At 60.3% G+C, this 12,000-nt stretch overlaps 1 protein-coding gene across 1 annotated transcript; it reads right to left on the reverse strand.

Moving 5' to 3' along the window:
• Window positions 1-3,410: 3,410 nt before the first annotated feature.
• CLU (clusterin) lies at window positions 3,411-11,331 on the reverse strand (the record flags this gene model as incomplete). The annotated part of the gene is made up of 7 exons (XM_050306254.1): window positions 3,411-3,583; window positions 3,684-3,865; window positions 5,334-5,572; window positions 6,179-6,292; window positions 8,071-8,497; window positions 9,060-9,230; window positions 11,157-11,331. Coding segments are annotated over 7 exons (1,315 nt in total), but the record flags the coding sequence as incomplete, so codon positions are not given.
• Window positions 11,332-12,000: the final 669 nt, after the last annotated feature.

Consider the following 12,000-nt stretch of genomic DNA (forward strand, 5'->3'; position numbering starts at 1 on the left):
GGGGAGGATCCTGGGAATGCGGGGGTCCCTGGAGGGGAAATGAAGCCCCGACCGGGGACTCCTCCCAGATAATCCCGGGGCTGCTGGGAAGGGGCGGGAAAGGGAATTCCAAACAAAGGGAATTCCAAACAAAGGGAATTCCAAACAAAGGGAATTCCACACGAGAATTCAAACGAGGAATCCCAAACAAAGGGAATTCCAAACAAGGGAATCCCACGAAGGGAATTCACATGAGGAATCCCAAACAAGGGAATCACACGAAGGAATTCCAAGCGAAAGAATCCCAAGCAGGGAATTCCAGCCAAAGGAATTCAAACAAGGGAATCCCACACGAGGGAATTCCACATGAAGGAATTCCAAACAAAGGAATTCCAAACAAAGGGAATCCCAAACAAAGGGAATTCCAGCCAAAGGGAATTCCAAACAAAGGGAATCCCACACGAAGGTCTGGGATGTGTTTTTGAGGGATCCTCGGGGGGGGGGACAGGGAGGAGGGCGGGGGGGACCCTGCATTCCCAGTGTCCCTCATTCCCAGATCCAGGGTGACTTTGGGATGTCCCATTCCCGGATCCTGGTGACATGGGGTGCCCCATTCCTGGATTCAGGATGACTTTGGGGTGTCCCATTCCTGAATCCGGGGTAATTTTGGGTGTCCCATTTCCAGTGTCCCTCATTCCCGGATCCAGGGTGTCTTTGAGGTGTCCCATTCCCAGCTGTCCCTCATTCCCGGGATCTCCAGGGTCATTTTTGGGATATCCCATTTCCAGCTGTCCCTCATTCCCGAAATCCCAAACCCATTCATGATTCCAGCACCCCTTCCCAAATCCAATGCTGATTCCCAATTCCAATAACCCTTCCTGCAGGTGATTCCCCCATTCCCAAATCCAGCCCCCATTCCCAATTCCAATCCCCCATTCTCAATTCCAATCCCCCATTCCCACTTCCATCCCCCCATTCCCAATTCCAATCCCAATTCCAACCCTCCTTTCCCACAGCTGGGCCCCCATTCCCACATTCCAGTCCCTCTTCCCATTCCAGTTCTCAGCCCCTCTTCCCACAGCTGATTCCCCTTTTCCATCACCCCTTTCCCACAGCTGATCCCCCTTATCCCAAATCCCACCCCTTTCCAACAGCTGATCCCCCTTATCCCATTCCATTTATCCAACCCCCTTTCCCCTCTCCCACGTTTCCCGCAGCTGATCCCCCTTATCCCAAATCCCAGCCCCTTTCCCCTTTCCCACCCCTTTCCCACAGCTGATCCCCCTTATCCCAAATCCATCACCCCTTTCCAACAGCTGATCCCCCTTATCCCAAATTCCACCTCTTTCCCACACCTGATCCCCCTTATCCTAAATCCATCCCCTTTCCCAGAGCTGATCCCAATTATCCCATCCTCCTTTCCCACAGCTGATCCCCCTTATCCCATCCCATTTATCCAACCCCCTTTCCTCTCTCCCACGTTTCCCACGCTGATCCCCCTTATCCCAAATTCCACCCCTTTCCCACAGCTGATCCCTTTTATTCCAAATCCCACCCTTTTCCCACAGCTGATCCCCTTTTCCATCACCCCTTTCCCACAGCTGATCCATCTTATCCCAAATCCATCACCCCTTTCCCGCAGCTGATCCCTCTTATTCCAAATCCCACCCTTTTCCCACACCTGATCCCCCTTATCCCATCTCCCACCCCCTTTCCCGCAGCTGATCCCCCTTATCCTAAATCCCACCCCTTTCCTACAGCTGATCCCCCTTTTCCATCACCCCTTTCCCACAGTTGATCCCCCTTATCCCAAATCCATCCCCTTTCCCACAGCTGATCCCCCTTTTCCATCTCCCACCCCCCACAGTTGATCCCCCTTATCCCATCTCCCATCCCCTTTCCCACAGCTGATCCCTCTTATTCCAAATCCCACCCCTTTCCCACGTTGATCCTCCTTATCCCAACTCCCCCCCTTCCCCTTTCCCATATTTCCTACAGCTGATCCCCCTTATCCCAAATCCATCACCCCTTTCCCACACCTGATCCCCCTTATTCCATTTCTCCCATCCCCTTTCCCACAGCTGATCCTCCTTTTCCATCTCCCCCCCATTTCCCACAGCTGATCCCCCTTATTCCATTTATCCAACTCCCTTATCCCAAATCCCACCCCTTTCCCCACAGCTGATCCCTCTTATCCCAAATCCCAGCCCCTTTCCCCTCTCGAACCCCTTTCCCACAGCTGATCCCCCTTTTCCATCTCCCCCCCATTTCCCACAGCTGATCCCCCTTATCCCAAATCCATCACCTCTTTCCCACGCTGATCCCCCTTATCCCAAATCCATCCCCTTTCCCACGCTGATCCCCCTTTTCCATCTCCCACCCTCCACAGTTGATCCCCCTTATCCCAAATCCCACCCTTTTCCTACAGCTGATCCCCCTTTTCCATCACCCCTTTCCCACAGTTGATCCCCCTTATCCCAAATCCCAACCCCTTTCCCCTCTCCCATCCCTTTCCCCCCTGATCCTCCTTATCCCAAATCCCACCTCTTTCCCACAGCTGATCCCCGTTATCCTAAATCCATCCCCTTTCCCACAGCTGATCCCCGTTATCCCAAATCCATCCCCTTTCCCACAGCTGATCCCCCTTTTCCATCTCCCACCCCCCACAGTTGATCCCTCTTATCCCATCTCCCACTCTCTTTCCCACAGCTGATCCCCCTTATCCCAAATCCCACCCCTTTCCCACAGCTGATCCCTCTTATTCCAAATCCATCACCGGATCTGTCCCTGGATCACTCCGTGGGTGCCTGTGGGGTTTGAGGATCCATTCCCAAGGGATCAGGGGTGGGATTGGGATGGGATTGGGGCTGGGACCCCCAGCTTGATCCCCCCCAATAAAGCGGATCTGCCCCTGGATCGCTCCGTGGGTGCCTGTGGGGGGTTCCCGGTGGGATTTGGGGATCAGCAGGGACAGGGGCTGTGTCCCGGGGTGTTCCCAGCAGGATTTGTCCCCGGGCTCGTTCCCTGGGATCATCATCCCATTTTCCAGCACCCGGGACGACCCCCAGGCTGCTTTTCCCCACCTCCTCCTTCAGGGGTGTCCCCAAAACCGCAGGAAAGCAAAATCCAAGGATCCAGCTCTCCCTCATTTTCCCTTTGGGTGTGCGCTGGGGGGGTCCCCTATCCTTGGATCCCCCCCCCCCAATTTTCCAATATCCATTTGTGGCCCCCAGGCCGCTTTTTTTTCCCCCCTTTTTTTTCCCCCCTTTTTCCCCTTTTCCTCCCTTTTTCCCCCCTTTTTCCTCCCTTTTTCCCCCTTTTTCCCCCTTTTTTTCCCCCCTTTTTCCCCTTTTCCTCCCTTTTTTTCCCCCTTTTTTTTCCCCCCTTTTTTTCCCCACGGGAGTGCCCCCAAAACCTGCGGGAAGCAGATCCAAGGGTTCAACTCTACCTTTATTGCCTGTTCGGGACCCCCGGCAGGGGAAGGGGGGTCCCTGCAGCGGGAAGAGGGAGAGGTTGGGGTGGGGTAGGGCACAACAACGGTGACAATTCCCGCTTGGAATGGGGCTGGATGTGCTGCGGAGCATCGGGATCTCCCTGCTACTCTCTGTGGGATTAACAAAAGAAGGGATGAGCCCGCTGTGACCCCCTCCCCGTGGTTTTTTTGGGGGGATTGGGGGTGTTTTAGGGGTGTTCCCCGGGCTCACATGGCGTTCTCCTTGTAGCGCCCGAGCGCCTGCTCGGCCACGATCTCCATGAATTTGGGATCGTCCCAGGGGATGTGGCCGGGCACGGTGAGCGCCAGCGGCTCCGAGTCCCACAGCTGCACCGTCACCTGCGTGTCCGGGGGCGCAGAGGGGTCCAGCGGGTTCGGGGCCTTGGACAGCACCTGGGAATGGGATGTGGGATGGGATGGGATGGCCCCTCTCACCGCTGGAGGGGCCCCCGAGCCCTGGAGGGGCGCCCGGATCCCGAGGGAGGCGTTCCCGGAGGGAGCACAATCGGCCCTTTCTGCCCCTGACCCAGTTCTGGTGGAGCCAGACCCTGCTGGGGGCGGAACGAGGGGGCAGGACACGGAGGGGGAATTTGGGGGTTTCAGACCCTGGGAGGGGGGATTTGGGGGGTTCCAGGCCCTGGGAGGGAGGATTGAGATGGATTTGGGGTTAGGGATGGGCTGGGGGGATCAGGATGGTTTGGGGTTCCCAGCTGGGGGGATCAGGATGGTTTGGGGTTCCCAGCTGGGTGGATCAGGATGGATTTGGGGTTCCTGGCCAAGTGGATCAGGATGGATTTGGGGTCCCCGGGCAGGTGGATTTGGGATGGACTTGGGTTCCCAGCTGGGTGGATCAGGATGGATTTGAGTTCCCAACTGGGGGGATCAGGATGGATTTGGGGTTCCTGGCCAGGCAGTTCAGGATGGATTTGGGGTTGGGGTTCCCAGCTGGGTGGATCAGGATGGATTTGGGGCTCAGCTGGGTGGATCAGGATGGATTTGGGTTTGGGGTTCCTGGCCGAGTGTTTCAGGATGTATTGGGGGTTCCCGGGTGGGTGGATCAGGATGGATTTGGGATTCCCATCCAGGTAGATGAGGATTGATTTGGGGTTCCCCGCCGGGTGTTTCAGGGTGTATTTGGGGTCCCCGCCGGGTGTCCCGGGTGCAGGGCGGTGCCCCGGTGCCGTGGCAGCCCCGTGCCCCGGCGGTGCCCCCACCCCATTCCCATCCCATCCCATCCCTGTATCCCACCCCATCCCACCCCATCCCTGTATCCCATCCCATCCCATCCCATCCCACCCCATCCCATCCCTGTATCCCACCCCATCCCATCCCTGTATCCACCCCTCCCACCCCCATCCCTGTATCCCATCCCATCCCACCCCCATCCCATCCCATCCCACCCCATCCCTGTATCCCATCCCTGTATCCCATCCCTGTATCCCATCCCTGTACCCCATCCCTGTATCCCACCCCATCCCTGTATCCCATCCCTGTATCCCATCCCTGTATCCCACCCCATCCCTGTATCCCATCCCTGTATCCCACCCCATCCCTGTATCCCATCCCTGTATCCCATCCCTGTATCCCACCCCATCCCTGTACCCCATCCCTGTACCCCATCCCTGTATCCCATCCCTGTACCCCATCCCTGTATCCCATCCCTGTATCCCATCCCTGTACCCCATCCCTGTATCCCACCCCATCCCTGTATCCCATCCCTGTACCCCATCCCTGTATCCCATCCCATCCCAGTATCCCATCCCTGTATCCCATCCCAGTATCCCATCCCTGTATCCCATCCCTGTATCCCATCCCTGTATCCCATCCCTGTATCCCATCAATCCCACCCCTTGGCTCTCACCGTGGTGACGCGCAGGGCGGTGTCGCTGTCCCCATCCCCGGCTCGGCTCAGGTTGGCCAGGCGGCTGACCCAGCCGAACTGGCGGCTCAGGCGCTGCAGGGTCGCGGTGCTGTTGAGCAGCTCGGCCTCCAGGGCGCCCAGCAGGTCGTCGTAGCGCCGGGTGAAGCGCTCGGCCACCCGCACCGCGTCCTCCAGCTGCTCCCGCAGCTCCCCCTGCGACGGCGACTCCTGCCCGCAGTCTGGGAAAAAAAGGGTGGGGGAAGGGGGTCAGCACAGGAGAGGGGAGTGCATCCCAGTACATCCCAGTACATCCCATCCCAGCTCATCCCAGCACATCCCATCCAATCCCATCCCATCCCATCCCATCCCATCCCATCCCATCCCATCCCATCCCCATCCCATCCCATCCCATCCCATCCCATCCCATTCCTACCCCACCCCATTCCCAGCTCATCCCGTCCTGTCCCGGTTCCTGCACCCCTTATCCCCCCTTCCCTTTATCTCATCCCCCAAACATTCCCCTCCCTCCTCCCCATTCCCATCCCATCCCATCCCATCCCATCCCATCCCATCCCATCCCATCCCATCCCATCCCATCCCATCCCATTCCTACCCCACCCCATCTCCCAGCTCATCCCGTCCTGTCCCGGTTCCTGCACCCCATATCCCCCCTTCCTTTATCTCATCCCCCAAACATTCCCCTCCCTCCCTCCCCATTCCCCATCCATCCATCCCATCCCATCCCATCCATCATCCCATCCCATCCCATCCCATCCCATCCCATCCCATCCCATCCCATCCCTGTATCCCATTCCCACCCCATTCCCATGGCATTCCCGGCTCACCCACAGCCAGGATGTCCCGGCACTTCTCGCACTCGTCCCTCATCCTGAGGCAGCCGGCGGAATTCCTGCGGATCTCCTTGCACACCATGCGGTCGTTGCTGAAGTTCCGGGACTCTGTGGGAATCCCAGCCCCCAAAACCCCTCGGGGTGAGGAGGGGTCCCCAGCCCTGGGTTATTCCCAACCAACCCCCCCCAGGGGCCATAAAAATCCTTTTCCCATGGAATGCTGAGCTCTCCGAGGGCGGCGTTTGCAGCCGGCGCCGATCCCAAAACAAACACCTTCCCGGGATGGCAACCCGGACCGGGGCGGGGAGGGGGTGGGGGTTATCCCAAAAACACCAGCCCAGAACATCCCAAAAACCCCAGCCCAGAATATCCCAAAAAAACCAGCCCAGAGCATCCCAAAAACCCCAGCCCAGAATATCCCAAACCCCATCCCAGACCATCCCCAAAACCCCATCCCAGAACATCCCCAAAACCCCATCCCAGAACATCCCAAAATCCCAACCAAGAAATCCCAAAACTCCATCCCAGACCATCCCCAAAACCCCATCCCAGAACATCCCCAAAACCCCATCCCAGAACATCCCCAAAACCCCATCCCAGAACATCCCCAAAGCCCCATCCCAGAACATCCCCAAAACCCCATCCCAGAACATCCCCCAAATCCCAGCCCAGAAATCCCAAACCCCATCCCAGAACATTCCCAAACCCCAGCCTAGAACATCCCCCAAACCCCATCCCAGAACATCCCCCAAACCCCATCCCAGAACATCCCAAAAACGCCAGCCAAGAACATCCCAAACCCCATCCCAGAACATCCCCCAAACCCCATTCCAGAACATCCCCCAAACCCCATCCCAGAACATCCCCCAAACCCCAGCCCAGAACATCCCAAAACCCCATCCCAGACCCTCCCCAAGCCCCACCCCAGAAATCCCAAACCCCATCCCAGACCATCCCCAAACCCAGCCTAGAACATGCCCAAAACCCCAGCCCAGACCATCCCCAAACCCCATCCCAGAACATCCCCAAAACCCCATCCCAGAACATCCCAAAACCCCATCCCAGAACATCCCAAAACCCCATCCCAGAACATCCCCAAACCCTATCCCAGAACATCCCCAAACCCTATCCCAGAACATCCCCAAACCCCCATCCCAGACCATCCCCAAACCCCATCCCAGACCATCCCCCAAAACCCATCCCAGAACATCCCAAAAACCCAGCCCAGAAATCCCAAAACTCCATCCCAGAACATTCTCAAACCCCAGCCTAGATCATGCCCAAAACCCCAGCCCAGACCATCCCAAACCCCAGCTCAGAACATCCCAAAACCCCAGTCCTAAATATCCCCCCCAAAATCCAGCCCAGAACATCCCCAAACCCTAGCCCTGAATATCCCAACCCAGCCCAGAAAATCCCAAAAAAACCCCATCCCAGAACATCCCCAACCCCCATCCCAGAAATCCCAACCCCCATCCCAGAAATCCCAACCCCCATCCCAGAAATCCCAAACCCCATCCCAGACCCTCCCCAAACCCCATCCCAGAACATCCCAGACCATCCCCCAAACCCCATCCCAGACCATCCCAAAAACCCCATCCCAGAACATCCCCCAAATCCCATCCCAGAACATCCCCAAACCCCATCCCAGACCCTCCCCAAACCCCATCCCAGACCCTCCCCAAACCCCATCCCAGACCATTCCCCAAACCCCATCCCCTCAAACATCCTCTCCTCGTCATTCCCAAACTCCCCCGGGACCTCTCCGGGATGCCCCGGGCGGGGCTGAGCTCATCCCCTCAAACCCAAACAAGCGGCAGGAGGAGGAGGAGGGAGGTGTTTGGATTTCTGGGAATCTCACCCACCAACCCCTTGCCCCGCCTTACCCGGCCCCAAATCCCCCCAGGGGCGCTCCCAGCTCCCTCGGGCGTCCTCCAGCATGCGCTGGGTCATGTCCAGCAGCGGCTGGAAGAGGTGCTGGAAGCCGCGGTGCGGGTGGTGCCGCAGGAACGGCGGGTGCAGATCCCGGGAAAAGCGGCGCTGCGGGAAGAGCCGCACGCGCTGCGCGGGGAGGGGGTCGCGGAAGGACTCGCGGAAACCCCCGAAGGGCGCCTGGAAGAACGGGAGGGCGCGGCCGTGGAGCTGGAAGCTGTCCTGGAAGAGGCCGTCGATGCCGTCCTCCAGCAGCCCGAAGCGCTCCTCCAAGTCCTCGAGCTGCCGCTCCTGCCGCTCGTCCCGCTCCAGCAGCGAGTCCAGGCGCTCCCCGTTCACCCAGATGGAGAAGGGCGACGAGTGGTTCAGGAATTCCTCCAGCTGCCGGCACGAGAGGGGGCGGGGAGAGCTCAGCCCCATTCCCAACATCCCGGGGGGACGGGAGATCCCTCGCCTGCCCACCCTCTGGATAATGGGAACGGGAGCGGGGTCAGGGCAAACTCCACCCCATTCCCGGTGTCCCTGTGAGCTGTGGGACCTGCCAGCCCTCTGGATGACGGGGAGTGGGATGAGGACAAAATCCCCCCCATTCCCGGTGTCCCTGCGAGCTGTGGGACCTGCCAGCCCTCTGGATGATGGGGAGTGGGATGAGGGCAAATTTCCCCCCATTCCCGATATCCCTGCGTGCTGTGGGACCTGCCAGCCCTCTGGATAACGGGGAGTGGGATGAGGACAAAATCCCCCCCATTCCCGGTGTCCCTGTGTTCTGTGGGACCTGCCAGCCCTCTGGATGACGGGGAGTGGGATGAGGACAAAATCCCCCCCATTCCCGGTGTCCCTGCTAGCTGTGGGACCCCTCACCATCCACCCCGGAGCCACCAACGGGGAGGGGAGTGGAAGGAGCCCAAACCGCGCCCCATTTTGGGGGTGCCCCGCGGCTGACCTGGCGCCCCACGAGGCCGGAGCCGCTGTGGCAGGTCCGCGAGTAGAAGCGCACGCAGGACTGTTTGAGGCAGGGCTTGCACTGCTCCCACAGCTCCTGCACCGTGTCGTTGCACTCGGCCTGCCGAGCCGCCAGCTCCCGCTCCTTCTGCCGCGCCAGCTCCACCGCTTCCTGCGGGAACAGCACAGCATGAGCCCCAAGAACGGCAGGGAGCCGGCAGCCCGTGGGAACACACCCCCGGGATGGCACCGTCCTGCTCCGGGATGGCACCGACCCCCAGGATGGCACCGTCCTGCTCCGGGATGGCACCGACCCCCAGGATGGCACCGACGCCGGGATGGCACCGTCCTGCTCTGGGATGCACCGAGCCCGGGATGCACCCACCTCCGGGATGCAGCAACCCCGGGATGGCACCGTCCTGCTCCCGGGATGCACCCACCCCGGGATATACTGACCCCGGGACACATTGACCCTCGGGATGGCATTCCCGGGACAGGGACACATCAATGCCCGAGACTGCATTCCCACACTCCTGGCACACACCGAGCCCTGGCACGGCATTCCCAGACTCCCGGGACACAGCGATGCTCGGGACTGCGTTCCCACACTCCCGGCACACACCGAGCCCTGGCACGGCATTCCCAGAATCCCGGGATGTACTGACCCCCAAGCACGGCGTTCCCAGACTCCCGGCACACCCCGATCCCTCAGGACGTCATTCCCACACTCCCGGCACACACCGAGCTCTGGCACGGCATTCCCTGACTTCCGGGACATACTGATCCCTGGCACAACATTCCCACACTCCCGGCACACACCGATCCCCCAGGACATCATTCCCACACTCCCGGCACACACCGATCCCCAGGATGACATTCCCACACTCCCGGCACACACCGAGCCCTGGCACGGCATTCCCAGTCTCCCGGGACACACTGACCCCCGGGATAGCATTCCCACACTCCCGGGACACAGCGATGCCCGGCATTCCCAGACTCCTGGGAAACACCGATCCCTGGCACGGCATTCCCAGAATCCCGGGATGTACTGACCCCCAAGCACGGCGTTCCCACACTCCCGGCACACACCGATCCCCCAGGACATCATTCCCACACTCCCGGCACACACCAATCCCTGGTATATCATTCCCACACTCCCGGCACACACTGATCCCTGGCACAACATTCCCACACTCCCGGCACACACCGATCCCTGGCACGGCATTCCCAGAATCCCGGGATGTACTGACCCCCTAGCACGGCATTCCCACACTCCCGGCACACCCCGATCCCTCAGGACATCATCCCCACACTCCCGGCACACACTGATCCCCCAGGATGGCATTCCCACACTCCCGGCACACCCCGATCCCTGGCACAACATTCCCACACTCCGGGCACACACCGAGCTCTGGCACGGCATTTCCTGACTCCCGGGACATACTGACTCCCTGACATCCCTGACTCCCGGCACACACCGATCCCTGGCAAGGCATTCCCAGACTCCTGGGACACAGCGATGGCCGGGACTGCGTTCCCAGACTCCTGGGAAACAACCAATCCCTGGCACGGCATTCCCACACTCCCGGCACACCCCGATCCCCCAGCACGGCATTCCCACACTCCCGGGATGTACTGACCCCCAAGCACGGCATTCCCACACTCCCGGCACACACCGATCCCCCAGCACGGCATTCCCACACTCCCGGCACACCCCGAGCTCTGGCACGGCATTCCCACACTCCCGGCACACACCGATCCCCCAGGACATCATTCCCACACTCCCGGCACACACCGAGCCCTGGCACGGCATTCCCAGACTCCCGGCACACACCGATCCCCCAGGACATCATTCCCACACTCCCGGTACACACCGATCCCCCAGGATGACATTCCCACACTCCCGGCACACACCGAGCCCTGGCACAACATTCCCACGCTCCCGGCACACACCGATCCCCCGGGACATCATTCCCACACTCCCGGCACACCCCGATCCCCCAGGATCTCTTCCCCCCCACTCCACCCCGACCCTTTCCCACTCTCCCCTCGGCGATCTCGGCTCTCCCTCCCCTCTCCTCCTCCCCCCCTCGCGCACCTCCTTCCTCCTCTTGGTCTCCTCCAGGGTGTGCAGGAATTCCTGGTGCTCCTTGCTCGTCCTGTCCATGAGGCTCTTCATCCTCTTCACGCCGTCGATGGCGTTCTCCACCTCGCTGTCGATGTATTTGCTGCCCGCCGCCGACAGCTCTGGGGGAGGAAGAGGAAGGGGCCGCCTTCATCCCCCCCCTTCCCAAAAAAAAAACAAACTCGGGGGTGTAGAGATTTCTTCGCTCCCCAAAAATCCCCCCCCATTCCCGGAACTCGGGAAAAGTGACCCGAAATCACGGCAGGGAGGGAGTTTTGGGGGGGGTTGTCGACACCCCCCGCCCCATTATTGGGGTACCCCCACCCCCACCCCCGTGAGGGTGATGCGACCCCCGCCCCGTGCAGCCCCCGGGAGGAGGAACTGTGCCCCCCTCTCATCCAGGTTTTCCATGGAATAACGCTGTGCCATCCCCCTCATCCAAGTTTTCCAAGGAATATCCCTGTGCCCCCCCATCCAGCCCCAGGGGCTACACTGTGTGTTCCCCCAACACCCCGCGATGTCACCGTGTCCCCTCCATCCCACCCCCCACCCCCCACAGGCTGGATTCCCCCAATCCCATTTCCTCCTCCACCCCACAGTCCACAACCCCCAAAGCCAAAACGCCGTGGTCCCCCCTCCTAAACGCCCCAAGCCCCCCCACCCGGGCTGCCTCCCCCCAAAACCCTTCACGGCCCCCAATCAACCCCTGAGCTGCCCCCCTCCAAAAACCCCCAACCACCCACCCGGGCTTATCCCCCTCAAACCCCGAAACCCTCCCGGTGCTGCCCCCCTCCCCAAACCCCCCAAGCCCCTACCC

This window comes from Myiozetetes cayanensis, unplaced genomic scaffold (assembly GCF_022539395.1).
Source record: "Myiozetetes cayanensis isolate MyiCay16 unplaced genomic scaffold, myiCay2020 scf1165, whole genome shotgun sequence".
NCBI classification, from domain to species: domain Eukaryota; kingdom Metazoa; phylum Chordata; class Aves; order Passeriformes; family Tyrannidae; genus Myiozetetes; species Myiozetetes cayanensis.